The sequence below is a fragment of the Prionailurus bengalensis genome, chromosome B3 (assembly GCF_016509475.1).
Source record: "Prionailurus bengalensis isolate Pbe53 chromosome B3, Fcat_Pben_1.1_paternal_pri, whole genome shotgun sequence".
Classification (NCBI taxonomy): Eukaryota; Metazoa; Chordata; class Mammalia; order Carnivora; family Felidae; genus Prionailurus; species Prionailurus bengalensis.
In genome coordinates, this window is record NC_057355.1 from 70043661 (window position 1) to 70066555 (window position 22895).

General features: G+C 38.8%; 2 protein-coding genes across 4 annotated transcripts in view; both read right to left on the reverse strand.

Annotated features, from left to right (window-relative positions):
* SLC12A6 (solute carrier family 12 member 6) overlaps window positions 1-17824 on the reverse strand; it is a 90805-nt gene extending 72981 nt beyond the window's left edge. Inside the window, exon 1 of one of the 3 annotated variants that reach the window (XR_006293331.1) lies at window positions 15666-17824. Coding sequence is in view for 2 of the 3 variants with exons in the window: in XM_043555732.1 (XP_043411667.1) it covers window positions 15666-15936 (271 nt within the window). In the remaining variant the exon portion in view is untranslated. The remainder of the gene's footprint in view (window positions 1-15665) is intronic. The other 2 variants (XM_043555732.1, XM_043555731.1) reach the window with 2 other exon arrangements.
* A 2798-nt stretch (window positions 17825-20622) lies between these two features.
* NOP10 (NOP10 ribonucleoprotein) lies at window positions 20623-21436 on the reverse strand. The gene is made up of 2 exons (XM_043555739.1): window positions 21301-21436; window positions 20623-20999 (listed from the first exon to the last, which is right to left on the reverse strand). Exons 1-2 carry the CDS (start codon window positions 21352-21354, stop codon window positions 20859-20861), a joined length of 195 nt encoding a protein of 64 aa, XP_043411674.1. The 5' UTR covers window positions 21355-21436; the 3' UTR covers window positions 20623-20858.
* Window positions 21437-22895: the final 1459 nt, after the last annotated feature.

Genomic DNA, 22895 nt, shown 5'->3' on the forward strand with positions numbered 1-22895 from the left:
GGAGAAAATATTCATAAAACATGTACTTGACAAAGGACTTATATCTTAAATATATAAAAATCCTCTACAACTCAATAAGAAAAAAACTGAATACAAAATAAAAAAAGATTTAAATAGACAATTCACAAAGGAAGTTATATAAATGGCTAATAAGCACTGGAAAAAGTGTTCAACATCTTTGGCTTTCAGGAAATGCAAATTAAAATCACCATTAAAACTGTTGGCAAGGATGTAGAGCAAATGTTGGTGGGAATATAAAATAATACAACCACTTTGGAAAAAGGTTTGGCAGCTTTTTATAAATTTTGTCTTTTTTTTTTTTTCATTTGAGAGAGAGAGAGAGAGAGCAAGAGCAAGGAAGAGGGGCAGAGGGGGAGAGGGAGAGGGAGAGGGGGAGAGAGAGAGAGAGAGAGAGAGAGAGAATTTTAAGCAGGCTCCATCACCACAGGACTCAATTCCATAACCTTGGGATCATGACCTAAGTTGAAATCAAGGGTTGGACAGATGCTCAACCGACTGAGACACTCAGGTGCCCCTTTTACAAATTTCAAACAAGTATGTTTATAAACCTTTATTCATAACAGCCCAAATAGGAAACAGACAAGTTATCCATCAATAAGATAAACAACCTGTAGTATATTCATACAATAGAGTATTACTCAACAATAACCAGGAACAAACTACTGATACATTCAACAACATGGATGAATCTCAAAAACATTTTAAGTTATATATTACATATTAATCATATGCATACAAAAGTGTTTACAGTTGAAGCATAACTGATGCCCGCAACTTAATTTGAAATGCTTTAAAAGTAGATGGATCCAGGGGCGCCTGGGTGGCGCAGTTGGTTAAGCGTCCGACTTCAGCCAGGTCACGATCTCGCGGTCCGGGAGTTCGAGCCCCGCGTCAGGCTCTGGGCTGATGGCTCAGAGCCTGGAGCCTGTTTTCGATTCTGTGTCTCCCTCTCTCTCTGCCCCTCCCCCGTTCGTGCTCTGTCTCTCTCTCTGTCCCAAAAATAAATAAACGTTGAAAAAAAAAATTAAAAAAAAATAGGTGGATCCAATGGAAGGGATAAATATGTGGTAAAACAAATAGAGCATAATGTTAATTGTAGCAACTGGAGGATAAAGATGGTTGTTTACCAAAAGTCTTACAATTTTTCTGTATGTTTGAAAATTTTCTTAATAAAATGTTGGAAAAAATACAATGAACTGAAGTTCACTGAAATCTTTATAAAGATCTTTAGGTGTGAGTATAAAGCAAAGCACTTATGGGTCAAATTCCATTTCACGTAAAATTTAAGCAGTTACATAAATGCTAGTCCTGTACTTTGATTTTATAGTGTTGAATGCTGTTTGAAATGAATCATACAGGTTTGAAATACTTAGTTTTACATTTAAAAAAAACTATAGTTTTTTTTTTTTTTAAGTTTATTTCTTTAGAGATAGAGACAGCATGAGTGGGGGAGGAGCAGAGAGAGAGGGAGAAGAGAGAGAATCCCAAGCAGACTCTGCACCGTGAGCACAGAGCCCGACGTGGGCTTGAACCACGAAACTTCAAGATCATGACCTGAGCCGAAACAGAGAGTTGGAAGCTTAACCGACTGAGCCACCCAGGCGCCCCTATGGTATTTTTTAGTAGTAAGACATAAGCCCAGGCTAGGGCAAAAGCGCATTTATAATGGCATTACTCCCATAGCGCTTTGTACATTAGGCCAAATATTACACATTATTTATATTACTAGTTTCAGTAAAACTTTTTTGTGACATTATGTTTGTTTTTTTTAAAAAGCATGCCCATTCTTTAGAAGAATGGATCTACCATGGGTAATATTTTGGAAGTACAATTTACTGTTCTACACTATCCAATTACTTATTTTTAATCAGAGCTAACAACTCATGACAACCAGCATTTTGTTTTATTCAAACCATTTATTAAAAAAACAAAGACAAATTAGATTTAGTGAAAAGACTTGAACAATTAAGGGAAAGTAAGTGGGAAATTATTTTCAACATAAGGATTCTCTTCCAGGTTGTACTATACTGTTATACTACATCACTCAATTTTAGAGCAAATCATATATGCATTTCCTCTTCATTCTCAGAACCTGAGAACTGTATTGTACAAAAGCCATTCACAAATAACCCAGAACCACACTACATCCTGCTGAAGTGATTCTTAAGAATCTAGTAATGCATGCTAAAAATGAATTCACGATGCAAGAAAACTTCTATAAGTAAGCAGCAAGCAAAATCCCTGGAATTAAAAAGCCACATACATTTTGAATACATGGGTTTTACCAAATGTCATTCTGTCCATTCCTGAGAGCAGTTTTTAGATATGATGTTAAGGATTTAGTAACACATTAAATAGTATTCTTTCAAAAAACTTAAAAATTCAACTAGAGCTTGATCAAAGGTACCAGCATGCTATTAAAAAGCTGGAAAAATATAAAATAGAACAATAGCTCCCATGACACACACAATGTAGACTTAACTCATCTATCTACACCTTTTTACAGAATTCTCTCATAGACACACACACACACACACACACACACACACACACACACATTTGATGGGGATGGTGTGCAAAGAAAAAAGGATTCTGATTTGGAAAACAGCTTCAAATCTTATGAGTCTCTCCTAAACTCTTGTAGTTTGAAGATACCATTCAGAGTGCTTTATCTACTATTGAGATCCAGCCACACTTGAGAGAGCCTTTAAAATTGTAGCCAATTGACAGTTTTGTGCTTACAGCATTTGTTTTATTACAAATGGTGTTTTTACAACAAATAGTAAAGAAAATGGAATCTACTTCCAAGTAGTTGCTTTTCCCCCGCCAAGCAGTTGCTTCTAATGTAGTAAGTTGTTACTTCAAAATATTTAGGATAGACATTCTCATCAAATCGTTGTAACTGCCAGCCAGCAACTAAATATAAATAGAAAATGGCATTATGCTTTAATTTTCTTGATTAATTTTCTTGATGAACTTTGAGCAACAAAGGTTAATTATGTTTTATCCTCAGTAAATTCTTCATGAAGTTTACACAGAAGTAAACCCTTCATACTCTTCATTCTATAAATCTTTCTAACAATAAATTCATCTTATTAAGAGATGTTGTTTGACAGGAAAAAGATCTGAATTATAGGATTTCATTAAAATGTCTGAATTATAGAACTTCTAAAAAAGCACAGAATTTCCAAAAATTTTAACTTACCTTCAAATATTAAGAAAAGAAAGAGGTCATGTGTTAGAGCAGGCATTCTTAAGGAAAATATCAGACTTGCATAAAGGACTAACTTACTCCGTGACCCCCATTCAGTTACTCAGGCTTTAAAGGGCCACTGGTAGGGAAACACTACCTCATGAGGTATCATTCAGAAGGTTAGGCAAACATTCAAAAGAACAGTGCTTTGCAAATGATTGCTGGTAAAGGAATATTTTTCTTTATATTCAGAATTCATTGAGGACTAAAAATCTTATGAATTACTAGAAAAATATACGAAACACAAGTTCTAATTTTTATTATTAGATTTGACATAAAATTGCTCTATCAAACTGCTAAGCAAGTTTTTTAAAACTTTCAATTTCTGAACTTACCTCCTCACACAGGTTAAGTAGACAGCTGATGGACCAGCACCATTTACATACTACACTCCATGGCTGTGTTACAGAATACTGTAAACATTTTACTGGCAGTTCACTACTTAAATTTAGAGCTATAGCTAGAAAAGTATACAGACTCTCAGTCTTAAGTAGAAATATATATATATATATATTTTTTTTTTTCCTTAATATATCAGCAAACCCTCTTTCCCCTTCAGACACTGGAGATAGTGGTTTAAAATATTGAAATGATCACAAATTCTAAATATTGCCTTATGTAGACAAGTACAGAAAGAATTATAGAGTTAATCAATTACTCTGGTGACGACCAACTACAATGGATAGTAAGAACTTAAAACCCCTAAATCTCAGAATCACATAAAATTGTCCATGAAAATGGGTTTTTATAAAATGGCATCAGTGATTAATATATAACATATGTTGGGGCTAACAACTGAAAGATAATAAATACCTCAGACATTATTTTCTGATGGATTCATAATATTGCATTGTAAGAAAGGCAGAGACTTCTCCAAATCAAAATGTCAGGAAAATCTCATGCTTTATTTAAGCTGAAGAAATCATGCATTATTCAATACATATTTGAGTGACCATTATGTGCCAGGAAATAGGAATACAATGGAGAACAAGACACTGTTCCTGCCCTCAAGGAGCTCACAATCATGTTATCTACCTCACTATGTAATAAAAGGCAACATCAGACCAGTTCTGTAAGTACAATATAGTGTAAACATAGAACCTTGAGGGCACAACACACTACTACCTTGCCCAGTTACTTCTTCAAGGACCTACAGGTGTGAATCTTCACTAAAGAAAAGAACGAAGTAGGAGGATAGTGATGACTGGCCAATTTGATAGCTACATCACCCATTTTGGCTGATATTAAAGAAGGCATTATCAAAACCCTTTGTGTACCCAAGAGTCCTCAGCTTCCACTGTTTCCTTCTTCACGATATTACAACTCCCTGTATAAGGCTGCCCATCTCTTTCATTAGTCTAATGTGATTATAGCCTAGATACTGTAAGACCCAAGAATCACCAACCAAAAACGTAGCACTGGCACTATGAACATAGACTACTCAGTAACTCACTCAGAATTTCATTTTTGATGTAGGACATTCCATTCTATATTATGAAATACTTGCTAGATAGGTTTCTAGTCAACACTACGAACAGTGCATAGAAAATGAAACTGCAACATATTGTCAAAACTTAAGACATATTTCTAAAAATATAAAGAAAAATGAAAATACAATTCAAAACAAAATTTTCTTGTTAATTTCACCTCAGAGAACAAGTTTTTGTTTTTAAAGAAGTTATTGCTTCCTTCCTTCCAACAAAACTCCCATGACAGAGAGAAAGCGCGTATGCACAAGTGGGAGAGAGGGGCAGAAGACGGGGGGGGGGGGGGGGGGGGGGGGGGGGGGGGGAGAGAGAGAGAGAGAGAGAGAGAGAGAGAGAGAGAGAGAGAGAGAGAGAGAGAGAGAGAGAATCTCAAGCAGACTCCACGTTCAGCACGGAGTCTGATGCAGGGCTCCATCCTATAATCCTGGGACCATGACCTGAGCCAAAATCAGGAGTTGGATGCTCAACTGACTGAGCCACCCAAGCACCCCCAAAACTCCATTTTAAAGTAGATATACCAGGAGGTGCCTGGGTGGCTCAGTTGGTAGAACATGTGATTACCAATTTCAGGGTTGTGATCTAGCCCCACGTTGGGGGTAGAGATTACTAAAAACCAAAACGAAAACCAAAAAACAAGTAGATATACTGAAACTAGAAATACGAATATTAACTTTCAGGAAGATGAACTAATGTGCCTAATAACTGTATAATTCAGCACTACCAAATTGCCCTGGGTATTTGCAAGCCGTTTATTTAAAAGACACTGAAATAAGGGCACCTGGCTGGCTCAGGTGGTAGAACATGTGACTCTTGATCTCAGGGCTGTAGGTTTGAGCCCCATGTTGGGTGTAGAGATTACTTAAAAATAAAATCTTAGGGGCGCCTGGGTGGTGCAGTCGGTTAAACGTCCGACTTCAGCCAGGTCACGATCTCGCGGTCTGGGAGTTCGAGCCCCGCGTCGGGCTCTGGGCTGATGGCTCAGAGCCTGGAGCCTGTTTCCAATTCTGTGTCTCCCTCTCTCTCTGCCCCTCCCCCGTTCGTGCTCTGTCTCTCTCTGTCCCAAAAATAAATAAACGTTGAAAAAAATAATAATAAAATAAAATCTTAAAAAAAAAATACATACTTTTAGGCCAGATTTCCTTTTAGGAACACAGAACCTTAAAATTGCTCAGGAAACATGTCATTTTACTACCTTCTTTTGAAAAAACAAAAACCCCTGTTTCCTTTCATGCCCCCAATCCAGAAAAAAAACTGCAAAAATGTACACTGAACATAAAAATTCTATTTCTTTTATACTTCTTCTATTCTACCTTTGCTGCTTACTAAATGCTTCAATACAGCCAACTAATGTTAGTAGAGGAAGTGTAATAACAGGGATACTGATACTAAAATCACACACACCTGGGTTTAAGTTACTAATCTTCAATTTATTACTTGTATGACCTTGGGCAGGTTACTTAACCTTATCAGTTTCAATTTTCTCCTGGATGAGAAATCCCATCATAGCTCTGAAGAAAATGGCTTTATTTTAAATGAAAAATATCAAAACATGATTTTTCATTTAATAGGGAAGAATGTTTTCTATTTCCTAGTAATTCTTAGAATTCTATTGGAAATGAGTACACTGCAAAACTAAGAAACAAATTTTTTATTTTAAAAAAATGTTTATTTTGAGAGACAGAGTGTGAGAGTGTGCACGAGCAAGTGGGGGATGGGCAGAGAACAAGGGAGAGCGAGAATGCCAAGCAGGGTCTGATGCAGGACTTGATCTCATGAACTGTGAGATCATGACCTGAGCTGAAATCAAGAGTCTGATACTGAACCAACTGAACCACCTGGGAGCCCCTAAAAAAATTTTTTTTTATTTAAAAAATTATTTATTTTTTTTAAATAAAAAAAATTTTTTTTTAATAATTTAGGATGTAAACTAGCCAGTTGTGAAAGTAAGTATTCTTTCTGGATAAAAGCTTGGATGTTAAATGCAAATGCTCTCAAAAAAGATAAATTTCAGTTTGGTTCAATTTCTCATAGCTCCTCAAAGTGATAATGTACATATTTATACAAGAGTTTTAAAAAGTTTTTTAAGTTTATTTATTTTTAAATAATTTAGAGAGAGAGAGAGACTGAATCTCAAGCAGGCTCTGCACTGCCAATGCAGTGGCCGATCGATGCAGGGCTCAAACTCCCAAACCGTGAGATCATGACCTGAGCAGAAATCAAGAGTTGGACAGTCAAACTGACTAAGCCACCCAGGTGCCCCAATAGATACGAGTTTTTAAACTTACTGTTTTCTTGTTTTTAAACTAGCTGTATAAAAACGGAATAGTTTTACCCCTGAGTAAAAGTAGATTTGTCTGGTGAAATGGAGAAAATGAAGAAATTCAGGTGCCACTTGGCCAAAAATTAAAACTATTAACCAAATGGTTCTGACTGTAAAAAGAGGAATGCTGTGGTGCTTGGGTGGCCCAGTTAATTGAGGGTCCGACTCTTGATTTCAGCTTGGGTCATGATCCCAGGGTCATGGGATCGAGCCCTGCATCGGGCACTGTGCTGAGGTTGGAGTCTACTTGAGATTCTCTCTTTCTCCCTCTGTCCCTCTGCCCCACTTGCACCTGCTCTAAAATAAAAAAAGAAATAACATAAAAATAAACAGAGGAATGCTACCAATTGAATATCTTGCATGGATTTCTCAAGACCATTAGAAAAGTATAAGGCTGAGCAATGCAGTAATAAAAATGCAAAGCCAAAGATGCCACTGACTAATTTAGTAGAGAAACTGGAGACTGAAACACAGTTCTAAAAGAACAGGAAATTTTAAAGTGAAAAACACAAACAAACAAACAAAAATACAACAACTAAAGTTAGGATTAAAACCCAAACCCAAACACACCTCTTATCTCTTAATTACTTATACACACTTTTTGTTTTCTATCTCTGGCTTTTCAACTACAAAAACTTCCATTTTAAGACTAAAAAAAAGCTTCAGCCCTCACATTTTTTCAGTAGACATCCAAAGGTAACTTCAAAATTTCAGATTGTGGACAGCCTTTCAGATTGATTTATTCACAATAGTGACTTGATTCTGAAATTTTGTAAACTGTAAGTTCCACCAATGATTTAACAGTAGCTTAAAATTCTTCAAAAGTAAAATGCACCTAAATGTCAGAAATGTTAAAAAGATGACAAGTGTACGCCTTAGAACTGAGCAAATATGGTAATAATATTTATTATTCATCAACTATGGAACTTCTGCATTTAAAGCAAGGTGCCTTGTGTGTCTGCTTGTGTGTGTGCTGTATGTTCTGCAGTTTTGTGCTCACACCTTCATTTTTAATTGCTGGGGTTCTACACAATACACCAAAGCACTAATCACAGGATTGTAATGAGGAAAATCTTCTTATTTCCCTATTTACTTACAAAACTTCATTAAAATAACACATTGTTTTATATATTCACAAAATAAAATGCTTTCATAATTCCTACAATATACCCCTCCAAAGTTTCGTATGTGCTGCTAAGAATCCCATCACCATACTCTGGTTTCTCTTCATATCACATAAATCTTTCACCTTTCTTTACAAAAAAGAAAAAGAAAACAACAACAAGAGACCTCGCCAAGAACTCAAACACATATAATTTGCATTATTCTGATTCAGCAAACCCACCAGGTGCAGCTGCTGTGCAGACTGTGTCACACCAAAAGGGCAGGGGTTGGGGGTTGAAATCCAGTTTGTCCTTCTCTAGTGAAGCCTGGAAGGGCTGTCTTTTTTACAATTTACATAAAGGTTGGGGTGCTTGAGTGGCTCAGTCAGTTAACTGTCTGACTCTTGATTTCAGCTCAGGTCATGATCTCATGGTTTGTGAGTTTGAGCCCTGTGTTGGGACTCCACACTGACAGCACGAAGCCTGATTGGGATTCTCTCTTCCCTTTCTTGTCTGCCTGTCCCCCACTTTTGCTCTCTCTCTCTTGCTCTCTCTCAAAATAAATAAAGTTAAAAAAAAAAAGAATTTGCACAAAGGTCTTGCTATTTCAGAGTGCAGGCAGAGGGGACAAAAAGAGAGGCAGCTACAATCCAAAAGTTCATAGCAAGACATCATCCGCATAGGTCATTAAAAATTATCTTAAATGTCAGCGTTAGAAACATTACTCTTATTCTAACAGTCTTGAAATGGGAAGTATAACTTTTAAAGGTGCCCAGGAGTGTCCTCTTCCTTCTTTTCCATTCCAGTAGAGATAATATCAAAGCAAGGTTTATGAGAATCTGGAAGCAAGAAATATGCCACTGACAGGCAAAGAATAAGGCCTTTGGTAGAAAAGAATTAGTGAGGACATAGAAGATATTACCAAAAATAAAAGACACGAAGTTGAAGCATCACTTTACCAACTGCTGAGTCAAAACACAGAGTATGCTAGGACAGACTCTAAAAGAAAGTCCTTTCTATCAAAGCAGCTTTCTTACACACAGTTCAACCTTTTGAAAGTTTTTATTATAGATATTTTCAAATATACACAAAAGCAGAGAAAACAGTAAAATGAATCCCCATGCACCTTTTACTCCAATTCAAAATATAAACATTTGCCAATATTCTCAACTTTTGGGGGGGGGGGCTTGGGTGGTGGAGTACATTTCATTTCACTTGTAGATACTTCAATATGTATCTTTACAGACAAGGACTTTACCACAATGTCTTAAATATACCTAAGAAAATTCACAATAATTCATTAAAATCATTTAATACCAAGTACATTGTCACATTTCCCTGATTACCCCAAAGGTATCTTTTACTCTTGTTTACATCAGGATCCAAATAAAGCCCACACCTTGCATCTGGTTGGTCTGCTTTTTGTCTGTAACAGCTTTCCCTCTCTTCCCATCACTCCTCCTCCACCCCATGCCATTTATTTTTTGAAGAATCTGGTTATTCAGTAAAATTTCCCGTATTCTGGATTTGGCTGATTGCTTCCTGTGGTGTAAAGTAGTATATTATAAAGTTTGATCACTGGCTGTAGAGTATGGAAAAGTGGACCAAAACAGATGTGGTCTGTGACCAAAATGTTCAAAATGTTTCAGAGAATACTGGAAACCCTTAAAAAATACATACATATATATATATATATATATATATATATATATATATATAATATAAATATATTATAAAATATATATATATAAAATCAGAGGATGATATCAGATGAGCTAAGAAGGTACCAAATCCATGTATTTTTATGAAACTATCCATCCTACTACCTTCTACAATGTTATAGCTCACAGAGTGCCAAAGTAAAATAAACAATATTCAAGAACCACATACACTTGACCCTTGAACAACACAGGTTTGAACTGCATGTGTCCACTTACACTTGGATTTTTTTCTATAAATAATACAGAATAGTAAACACATTTTCTATCCCTTATGATTTTCTTAATAACATTTTATTTTCTCTAGCTTACTTGATTGTAAGAATACAGTCTATAATATGTACAAAAAGGTTAACTGACTGTTTATATTATTGGTAAGGCTTCTTCTGGTCACCAGTATGCTATTAGCAGTTAAACTCTGGTGGAGTCAAAAGGTACATTCAAATTTTCTATTGCATGAGGGTTGGTACCCCTAACCCCTGGGTTTTTCAAGGGCCAAGTATAATATGAAAAATATATTTAAAATAAGGGTAATAGTCATTGATTGGCAATACAATGTAATTCACTTATTTTGGTTTGGGGCAAAAACTTACAAATTTTTGGCAAAAGTACAGAAAAGTACTTGGTACTTTGAAGTATGTTCTTATGGGGGAAAAAAAAAAACAACTAGCTAGTTCTCCAAGTTGCTTAGTCAATCATTATTCTGATTTAACCCTAGATCAGCTGAATACACTAAACATAAGTGTGTAGTGTAATGGCTCCATGGGCAGATAAATATTCTACTCTATAAGACCTCCTGACATTTAAGGAAAGGCCTGCTGTGCCTATCTGCTCACAGTGAAGTCCTAATCAGGTGGGAAAGTTCTTCTCAAATGCACAGCATTAATCACGCTTCTCTTCCGGGCTATGGTCTTCAATGCAGGCTTTACATTAGAATCATCTGAAAAGCTTTTAAAAACTACTGATGCAATTAAATCAGAATCCCTGGGAAAGGGGCAGAAGTATTTTCTAAAAAGATCTCTAGATCATTCCAATATGCAACCAGATGAAGCATCACTGCTCTAGTGGGTACATTTCATTTGCCTTTACCATACTATGTTTTTAATTTTTGTTTATATTTCTATCCTTTTTTTTAAGTTTATTTATTTATTTTGAGAGAGACAGACAGCACAAGTGGGAGAGGGGCAGAAAGAGAGGGAGAGAAAGAGAATGCCAAGTAGGCTCTGCCAGTGCAGAGCCCAATGTGGGACTCAAACCCACGAGATCATGACCTGAGCTGAAACCAAGAATTGGACGCTTAATTGACTGGGCCACCCAGGCGTCCCTATTTCTAGATCTTTTTTTTGGCTTAGAAGATCTTCAACTCGGTATGTATTTTATTGAGTGCAAATTATATGTGGCATGACACACTATACTAGGTGCTGATGATACAAAGACAACTTTGTGTTCCTGTCCCAAGAACTTTGCTGCCTAGGTGAGAAAGATAACATACAAAATCAACAAAATTAAGTGAAATAGGTATTATAGTAACAGTCTGCATAAGGGATACAGGGACATAAAGAACTTATCTATTTTATCTGGGGGTGGGGGTAAATCAGACAAAGTTTCAGACAGAAGGTGACTCTTTGAAGGAGGGACTTATTTAAATTACTTTTGCATCTCTACCACCTAATGCCCCCCAATAAAAACTTGTTGACAGTCACCCTTGGAATTGGTATATTTAGAGCTCCTTGACTTAAGGGATTTTAGTTTTACTCTATTTCAGAAACCCACTCCCAAGGCTGCATATTAGATCATCTTAACACTGGACCTGCCCCACCTCTGAAACAATTAACTCCAACATTCAACTCTCTGAACACAGTCTTTACTCCTTCTACATCTTTCACTACAACTTTACTCCATCAGGACCTCCAGTCTCTAAATGTCTCCATTTTTTTTTTTTAATTTTTTTTTCAACGTTTATTTATTTTTGGGACAGAGAGAGACAGAGCATGAACGGGGGAGGGGCAGAGAGAGAGGGAGACACAGAATCGGAAACAGGCTCCAGGCTCTGAGCCAGCAGCCCAGAGCCTGACGCGGGGCTCGAACTCACGGACCGCGAGATCGTGACCTGGCTGAAGTCGGACGCTTAACCGACTGCGCCACCCAGGCACCCCAAAATGTCTCCATTTTTATCTCAGTTCATCATTTTCCTGTGCTAAATTTTTCTATTGTATTATTCTAAAATTTGCTGTATTTTTCTTTTTTGGTGTTTTGCTGTATCTTCATTTTTGTATTTATCACACAGCATTATAATTTATAGGAACATTTGTTTGTTTTCTCTGTTAGATCATAACTTTCCTTACAGCAGTTATTGGGATTTTTTTTCTTGGTCCTCCTGCATCCTTAACACCCAGGACAGGGCCTGACTCCTAAGAAGTGTTCAGTAAATGTTTGGTGAAGAAATGGATAAAGTTTTCTGGTCATTTTCACCACTAAACTATAAGCTCTCCAAAGGCAGAGACTGTCTCATATGTATATTTCCTATAATTCCTACTGGAGTGCCTTATACATAGCAGAGCCTCAGGGAGCATTTGTTCAATTGTAAAAGGGTGAAATGTATCAGAACCTGTGTAAGACATATAAAAATATGTCCCTTGCTCTTTTTGGGTATTATTATTTTAACAATCATTTAAGATAACAAAATAGTTACAAGGCAAATGTAAATAATGTTCATCATGACAGAGACAAAATGATATAAGCACTGGATATAAGTCAGGAGGCCTGCACTTTTCAGTCTTGGCTTTCCCACTCTGATCTACAAATAACCATCTCTGTAAGCCTTAGTTTCCCCATTTTTATTTTAATGCTTATTTATTTTTGAGGGAGAGAGAAAGACAGATCATGAATGGGGAAGGGGCAGAAAGGAGGAGACACAGAATCCAAAGCAGGCTCCAGGCTCTGAGCTGTCAGCAGAGTCTGACGCGGGGCTTGAACCCAGGAACCGTGAGATCATGACCTGAACTGAAGTCTGACGCTTAACCGACTGAGCCACTCAGGTGCACTCCCCTCCCAGTTTTTAAAATAGAGTTTGACCAGAATTCAATTCTTGTTCTTCTTCAAAATTCAATTCTTGGTCATCTGAGGTTCCCTAACATGCTATGCCTCTTAAAATTTTTATTATTAAAGTGATACATCCTCAATCTAAAAAATCGTACATGCCCTTCTGAATTGTTTAGGTAAAGGAAAGTTCCCATTTTCCACCCTATTTTCATAACCCACCAGAGATATCCACTCTCAACAGTTTCTTCTGTATCTTTAAGGCATTCTTCATGTAAAAGCAAATACAGTCTAAGATTCTTGTTTTTATTTACCAACTGCACAATCCTATAAACTCTAATGGAACCTTAACAAAATGAAAGGAAAATCATAAATACTTTGATAGCAGAAAGAATTACCTACTCAAAAGGCCGACAGGAGAAAAACTTAAAACACAGACAGAAATATAAAACTTCGTGTTTCACCCCCACCCCCCTTGGTTGTACAATGTAATGTGAATAAAAAGTGTATGATGAGAAAAGAAATTTAAGGTGGGAAGCTAATATATGGAAGAAATGTGAGCGGCATGGGAATTGTGGAGAAAAGAGAGATAATCATACCAATGTCACAACCACAGAAGGATGTATATATAAAAGGCCAAAAAAAAGATCACAGAATTCTAAATATTAAAATAGCAAACAATTCTGAAGTATAGTATGAGCTTAAGGACAGAATCACTTGCGGAAAATGCAACATTGTTTTCCAATACTGATTCCAGCCCAGAGACAAATGTAGATTAGTATGTTCTTGATTTTCTTGACAACAGGATCCTATGAAGATCTATATCTAACAAGGGCATCCGCGTATTAAGAAGCCAAAGATGAAATAATTGTATTTTTGATCAGTCCCTCTAATAGTGGGGAAAATATATCATAGGATTCTGGTTGTCATAATTTTTTAGAAGACAGAGAAAAAAATAGGTCATTAGTAAAATACAGAACTAGTTTCCTGAGAATATAGTGGAAATTGCAATCTAATGGCTGGACTGTTAATTTCTTTCATTTGGTATCATAATATTTACACATTAAGGAGTATGTTAGATAAACAGCCAAGCTTTAACTTCTATACCCATCTAAACAACATAGATTTCACCTAGATAGGTCCCCAGTTTTACCTCTGTAGTGTAAAACGATACCATTCCATACTGTAAATAATGCTTGTAAATAAGGGAAGAACAGCCTGGATAAGGATCCTGTTCCACAAGGCTAACACATTACAGAAATAAGTTCACTTTTTAAACAGAATAAAAATACAATTCCAAAATATGTAAGTACAAGACTAATAGCAGTTAGCTGTAAACTGCCTAACAACAATTACAGCATTAAAAAAATTAACACTGTTATAGTCTTTATCTGGTATTTTTACAACCTAAATATAGTATGATGGATACAGACTAAAACTACAATTTAGAACTAATTTGGAGGAAGAGAAAATGATAAATTATTTTTTATTCCATTCCATGGTATAAAGTGTGTCAAGAAATTGAAAATAGTTAAGTCCATATCTCCATAAAATAGTCAAGGATAAGTGAATTCTAAGACTACAAACTTTACCAAATCTACCTTGTTTCCAGACATTCAGAAACACAAACACAAATAAGGAACTAAAATCATTCTGGTTTCCTGCACCCTTTCGGTTAAGAGGAACAATACTTCCTGACACCGGAAAATGTCAAGTCAGTAGCTGAAGCTATGGTTTTCAAATTTGGGTAGAATACCATTTTAAGAATCTTTAAGAGTTTTAAGAGAAATTTTCATTACTAGACATACCTACGTTATAATTTAGCACAAAACTAAACATATAAAGCAGTACAGCAATTCTCAAACTTTTGTACTTCAGAGTCTGAAAAATGTTATGACCTCTCATCTCCTTTCTCTCTTTTCATCACCTCTTCCCACTAAATCCTGTAAAAACTTACAAACCAGCTAACACAAATTAGTGTAGGCAGCTTAAGGTTTGTAGTGGTCAAGGTAAGTCAGAAAGTGGCTTGTGTACTACTATTTCCTGACTACAAAGACTCAACACATTCCATCTAATGTTCAAAGTGAATAAATTATGTAGAAATCAGACCCTAAAAGCCTCTCTACAAAATTATATGGGAATTAGGCCCTAAAAGCCTCTTTACAATTTCTCCATTCGATATCCAGGACAATAGATCCACCAGCCTCATCCTGAGTAAGCTAAGCTTCTTGAATTGCGGTCTCTGTAAAACATAATTTTTTACAAAGAATTTGGTGACATAATATCTGAAATCTTTGTGCGAAAACGGTAACTAAGAGATGATCAATAACTACTCCTGGTAACTAGCCTTAAAAGCCAACTGTAATATTCTGACCCCAAAGCTCTCCACTGAATTTCACAATTTAGGATTCTCTGTGCTAAAAAACTATTAAATTCTTTGATATCTGCCCTAAACCAAAACACTCACTTCAATTCTAAGGAGGCAAAATGAAGAAATCGAAATATAAATTTGCTTTCCTTCTTTCCATATACCTTCCCACATGCCAAATTATTGCTGCCGAGAGTCACTGTGCTGACCATTATTCCAAAGGGTTCCTTAGGCATCTCAAAAAGAGGTACCTTGGTTCCTGATGATTACTGTATAATGGAAAAGTGATTTTCCAGTAGACAACCAGATAAATAAGCCGGCAATGAAAGTATCCTGTCATCGGTGTTTCTACTTACCCTCCGTGACATCCTGGGGGTTAGAAGTCCGGTCACTAGCCGGATCCAGAGCAACAGTTGCCAGTGAAGTGGTGGCTCCGGACATCTCACTCATGGGCTCACTCCGGCTTGTTTCCGGCACACTTTCCCGTGAGCTAAATCTTACTCGGGAACTGGACCGGGAGCTGAGGTCCGGGCTGGTATCTGACAAACCAGGAATGTCATCGATCTTTGTTGGTGTCACCATGAACCGAACTGAAGCCATCTTGGTGGTGGCTTCTGGAGGATGCATTATTCTTTCTCTTTTCCTTTATAAGAACAAAGAAAAAAGGAAACCCCCGCAAAATCCTTCCTCCTACGCTAGCTACTTTTGATTGTAAAATAGAAAAGATAACTTAAAAAAATCTTCAATAATCTTGATTTACACCACAAAAAGTTCCTTCTCAGAATTCAAACAGACTATCCCAGAAAGTGCACTACCATTAAATATTTAAGGAGGAAAAAAGACAAAACGATGCCAAACTCGTGTAACTTCCTTGCTTCAGGGGGAAAAAAAAAAGTTATCTAGCTATCTCCCCTGGTCCAGCACTGCAGCCCCAGCGCCATGGTCTCAAGATAAGCTGGTGAACCGTTTCTCCCCTCGACCCCCAGGTTTCCGCCGAGGTAGTTAAGTCTTTTTTATCTGGTAAATGTCCCACGGTTCTAGTTGAGCAAAGTGCGCGCAGGCCCACCCTTATCAGGCGAATACAGCACAGATCAGATTGCGAAATGGTGTACACCCAGCCACCTGTTGTGTATCAGGTGAATACCCCACAGGTTTGGCTGGGAGGTGTGTGGAGAGTCACCCGATGTTTTTGAGGCCAATAATCCACTTGGGTCTGGTGGGAGAGATGAGCATGCATAACGAGAAAAATACCCCACACTACTGGATACAGGAGAATGAGGAGAAAAGGGTGAGCAGAGGATGCAGGGGCAGAGCGGATTCTCGTCTCCAAGAGGTCTGCGGGGGTGGCCCGCCCGCTCTTCGGGCAGAACGGTCCCTCGGATCTGGGAGGGGGCGGATAGCGGGCGGATCGAGACCCCTCGGACTGCAGCTCAGGGTCGTGGCAGGTCGTTGCTAGTCCATCGAGCCCACGGTCTGCTCGCTGGGTTTCTCCTGCGTGTGACAGGACGGGCCACCCCTTTGCCGGAGGACGCCTTCTCCCCGACCAGGGCCGCGGCGCAGGTCAGGCCCTCGCCGTTCTTCCTTCGGGTCCTAGCAAGAGAAGAGACGGCCCCGTAGGCTGGCCCGGGCTGAACAGGAGGGGGCAGCGGGGATGAGGGGAAGAGGAGGTCGCAGGTGCTGAATCCCGGCGCCAGCTGATGCGGGTGCGCGCGCAGCTGTTGTTTACGAGCCGGTAACTGTTTCGGAGCCGCGCGCAGGAGGGCTCCGGCTGCCGGGGAGGGCGCCCCCTCCCCGGGCAGACGCCAGAGCAGCCGTTACGTGACCTCGCCGCCCCCGGCCCCGGGCCCGGCGGGCTGTGCCAGCGCCGCCGCAGCCCCTCCCTTCCCTCTCCGCTCGTTCCTCATTCGAGGTTAACGGTCCGAAGAGAAGCCTGGGGGAGCGGTCGGAGGGCGGTACCGTCCCGCGAGTGCCGAGGAGCCCCGCCCAGCCTCTGCAGTCTGCGAGGCGACGATAAGGGCTGCGCGCATGCGCTGCTGGAGTCGCAGCGGGACTGAGGGGCCACACGTGGGAGGCCCGGAGGACGATGGGAATTGTAGTTGTGTGTTGGGGCCTGAGCAAGGAGCACGGGAGAAAACAAATCCTTTTCCTTCTCAGTCCTGCTGTGTTGCACAAACTCAGGTCTGGAGGCGTTCGGGGGAGCAGACAATGCCGTTTGCCCTCAGAACCTGAAAACCCATCTCTTTTTAATAAAAGCGTCTCTGAAAATGCCGTTCATAATTTCTTTAAAAAAATCACAAACCTCCCATACCATACACCTACGTATGACCCTTACTCAAATTTTTGAGATGTGTTTTTACAGCACTGTATCCTCACATCTATATATATTTTGTGCTACATTTTCCCCCATCCTTAAAATGTCTTTTACCACATGCATAGTTCATGCCATCGTGTACACAATGTATACAATTTGGTCAATTATACCTCAATAAAGGTGAGCGGAAATGCTATTTTTCGCTTTCTAGTTAGACGGAAAACTCCATTAAATAAAATGTCTTCATAATTTTTTTTTTAAATGTATTTGAGAGAGAGCGCGAGAGAGCAAGACAGTGAGAGAGAGAATCCCAAGCAGGCTCTATACTCAGCGCAGAGCGCAACACGGTTCTCCATCCCACAGACCTGGTATCATCTCCTGAGCTGAAATCAAGAGTCAGATGCTTAACCAACTGAGCCACCCAGGCACCCCTATATAAAATGTCTTTAATTTTAAACCCGGGGAAAACAAGAGATACTTTTTTGTTCCAATCCCAGTGTCCCTACTACTGCCACCAGAATATTTTTCTTAGCCTGTTTATTTAATACCTGAATAGAGTGTTCAATAAGTTTTGACTTATCAATGCTTTTGTTTGAAAGTTACTTCCTATAGCTTTAACAAGACATTTAAATTTAACAATCTGTGCCCTGGCTTTGCCTGGGTCCTTATACCTCCCAAGGTAAATGTTTAAGCATCATTCTTAGCACTAGGTCAGAACTATACTGAAAACCTGAGCCAGGAAATCCCTTTTTAGCAATTGACACACAAAGTCCAAAGTCTGGTTAAAATGAACCAGGTTATAAAAAAATAAAACAAAACCACAAAATAAAAAATATCCAGGTAACAAAATGAGAATTCCCATTTAAAATGTAAACCTCCTTAAAGCTTGATTCTTTCAAGCTTGATTCTTGCTCTTCAAAGCCTGTGATTATTAACTCAGGTTCACAGCTTTCCTGAGGAAGAAATTCACTTCCTGAGGGATGTCTTTCTCAGGCAGGCCTGCTAAGTTATTCAAATCTCATAGACTTTCTCTTTATAAAGAAATGGTGGATTTCTGCAACATCCAATTTTGTTTCATACCACAGTGTATTTTCATTCACTTATATATACTACCTATTACCAATAGACTATAACTTTTAAAATTCTCCAGTTTTTGAGCACATCTCAGAAGATATTAATATCTAGAGACTCTCTTAAGGAAAAAGCCCTGGGTATTCAAACCAGTCTGCCTTTTCTCCTCTGCTTCAATTAGGAATATTTCCAGGTCAAAGTCTTTTCATTTCAGTTTACAGAGCAGGTAGCATGGAACAATGGTAATCCTTTTGGGGGGCGGGGGTGGGTAGTGGGTTACTTATAAAAACAAAATTACAGTCAGTATTATAAAACATTGGTAGAATTCATTTACCGACTTTGGTGCTTAAGAAGGTTCCATAGCAGATCCTTTTTCTAGTTATTTGCAGAATTAACATTTCTTCCATCATTATCCCCTTAACAGGATAACACTTCAAATGTTTTTATTTATTTTGAGAGAGGAGAGAGAGCGCACATGCAATTGGGCAGAGAGAGAGAGAGAAAATTCCAAGCAGGCTCTGAGCTATCAGCGCAGAGCCCCATGAGGGGCTCCACGATCATCACAATCAGATCATGACCTGACACCCAGGAACCCCAGAATAGGGTAACACTTCAAAGTCCCTCAGATCCAATGCTAAGACCCTGGAAGTGAACAGGCTAAGAAATTAAAAATTGCTTGACAGGAAACGAGTATCTCATTTCACCATTCCTATAAGTAAGTAATTGATTCAACAATCATCTGTCTTCTATTAACTATGACCCAAGTAGAAAGATTTTCTTTTTCTTGGCAGTCAACAATTATCCCTAACTTTTTTACTGAGATCGTCAGACATCACAGTCCAAGAGAAACATAATTATTCCTTTCCAGGACCAGTGATGATAAATCAAATTTATGCTGATTTAAGTTACATCTGCTTCTAGAATCTAGAATCTTGATGCAGTAGAAAAAGATTGTATAATTAGAACACCATCTCCATAAAGCAGTTTTAAAATCAGGAGCACTAAGTATTCAAATCCAATGTCAAAAGCCACAAATGGGAAAATTGGGAAATAATGAGTTGATTAACTTGACAAAGACAAGAAGAAGCAAGCTAGCATTTCTTGAAAGCTTAAATACAGCATTTTCCCTCATCATCCCTTCACTATGAATTGGCTGAAAAATTTATGGTTGCCCGATAAGAGCAGCTTAAGTCCTAAGAAATCTTGCATTTTTTTTTTAATTAACCCCAAAAGTAGCTTAAAAAACCAGCAAAACCCTGTTTGAATCTCTCATACCCGATTTTCTAAATTAAGATCCATGTAGAATTCCACACAGTAGCTGCCTGCCAAGGAGAAAATAAAGTTAGGTGTATGTGAGAAGGCAATTCCTTGATGCAGAAAACGAAAAACCTGGGAATATTTTCAGAGGGCCAGTAAATATGCATTCATTGATGCATATTATTCATTTAATGAATAAAGGCATTCATACTCACAACGGTTCTATTTATAACACACTGTCGCTATATTAAGATCCGCCACTGAACTCTATCAAATTTAGAGTTGGAAGAGAATTTAGAAATGAGAAAAGTGAGACTAAACAAGTGACTTTCTCAAAGGCACGCAGAGGGGAAAATCCTGGTCTCCCGACTTCCAATTCACAGCATCCCCTCTACAATATAGCTGCTGTTATTTTTCAAGCAACTCTTCCGAGTCAAAACGTCATTTCAAGGGGCAAGGAATGATTTAAGTGACAAGAGGGGTACTTTTCAGTGAATGCTGACGGTTGTGGAAGAGTCTCAACCACTCTTCCCGTTCCCCGACACCCCATCGCGCGCAGCACTACCGCTCCTGCAGTGACTGAAGTTTTTCTTCCAAGTATCACTTGTTGTACCCCTCAGGTGCTCTTCCCTCTCATCTCCCTCCTTTCTTCCCACAACGTACAAAACAAGAGCTCTTTCAAATCAATTTAATAACCTGGCAGCGATTCAAAATATGGAAAGATTCAAATTTGTTCCCTTAAGAGGTATAGCTACCATGACTGTTTCACACAAGCATGAACAATGGCAACGATGAAACCGATTCCAAAGAGCAAGGATGATAAGAAGGCTTCTAGGCTCACACACTGAAGAGCTTGGTTTCAGAAAGTCTCTTGAGGGGTAGCAGAGGAGACATGAAATTTAAGGGGCCCTCAGAGGACAGGGCGCGGTTGCTGGGTCATGAGCACCTTGAAGCGTTTCTTGATAGTGATTCGGTGTCGAGAGTATTTGTCATCTGGGGAGAACCGAGCAGGATGAGCCGAGCAGGTCTGTTGTCCCATAGGGTCAAGCTTCTGCTCGAGGAAGAAAGAGAACATAAGCTCAGTACAGGAGTGGTGGGAAAACTCAATCCCTGGAGTCATAAGGGAGACAGAGGCTGGGATGGGGAGGAGGCTGCGCGAAAAAAAAAAAGATTAACAGGAAGACAGGAGACGCAACAGTTAGATCAACAAGTCATACACTCCTGCCTCCATCACTCCTGGTTTCTGGGCTTTCTACTTCCCCTCACCCACCTAGGCAATTCGGTGGCTGGTCTCAACCGCTCCCCCACCCGTTTCTCGCCATAACCGTTTCCAACCTGTTTTCTTTTCTCACCTTCAGCGTATAGACCCGGTCTCCCTGATCGTTGAGGTAATACTGGAGAAACATGACCACACCGAAGCCAGAAGTTCCAATTCCGTCTGCACCTCTTCCTAACCGCCGCCAGTCTCACGTGTTTGTCAACTTCCTTCCCCTGGAGCCGGAAGAGTCTCTTTCTTTCTCTTTCTCTCTCAAGGCATGCCGGGAAATGTAGTCCATTTAGGTCTTTCTCCAGCTGGCCAGAAGGGGGCGAACTATTGCAGGATCTGGCCCAGTTGCAACCCAGTTGCAACCTTGCAGGAGTTGGCTTCCAGTTGCAACTTTGCAGGAGTTCTGAGATAGGTGGAGTGTGCCCACTGTGTGCAAGACACTGCTAGGAATTAGAGGGGGGTAGGAATGGATATGGCTTGAACACTGATTAATGGAATCATGTCTTTATATCGAGATGTACACCCATTTCACAGGCAGTGGGTTTCTAGTGCCTGGAGAAACAAAGGCTCCAGGATTCAGAGCCCCTTTACCTTATGGTAGAAGAAGAAAGTTTTCTTCTCTCCCCTCTTTTACATCCGGTTCCTCCGCCCTATTTCAAAGTATTGGCGGTAAAGAGTGCATGATGGGTATTCGATATTATGTACAGCGAAGAGAGCGTGAAGTTATTTTATGAAACTGGTGAAGTAGATTTTAGTGGTCAAACCAAGATTTAAACTCAGGTCTCTACCACAAATTCAACGCTCTTTCTAATAGTGGTGAGTAGCTAATAATAGCATGATAAGATGCACCTCATAGGGTTATTTCGAATTTTTAAAAGAACATAGAAATTGTCTTCATAGGAACCTGGTTTTTAAAAAATGATAGTGGAACCCAGATATCATTACAAAGATGATCATTGCAGTATTTATAATGGCAAAGACATTGGAACATAGGTTAATTTTATAATCGAGAAAAACCTGAAGACTTTCTTCATTTTTTTAAGAATATAGTTTGTATTTAATTGTAGTTGCATAAAATGCAAAATTTCACAAGAAGCATACTATTGGTTTCCTCTGAGATAAAGAACTTGCTTCTAAAAACAAAAGAAAGAAAGAGAAAGAAAGAGAAGAAACAGAGAAAGAGAGAGAAAGAACTCAGTTCCAGAGGAAAGGGGAGAGAAGGAGACTTGCTGTATATTACATTTGGCATAATTTGACTTTTGAAACATGCGGATGTATTACCCATTTCAAAAATTAAAATTATTTAACAAAAATTTAAACAAAATAACAAAAAGGAGGACTTTTTGCTTTTGGAATTTTAGGCTGAATAGCAGTTTCTGATAGGGTGGTGCTTTTCAGCCCAGGGTAAGGCTGAACCTTCTGTGGACTGCAGACCTGATGGTACTGGACTGTTTGGGAATTGCAGGACAGCTTTTTAAGGAAATGATATGCATATAGCCCATCAAACCCGGATTTTCTGAGACACACTGATTTCAAACATTCTGTTTCTTTGACCCTTAAGTACACAGACTATAATGCTCTGAATTTGGTTTAAAAAATATAGCCAACATTGAATTAAGTCAAGCGTATGCCACAACCTGCTATTAATAGGAAGTCAGTTACAGAACTGGATGGGATTGA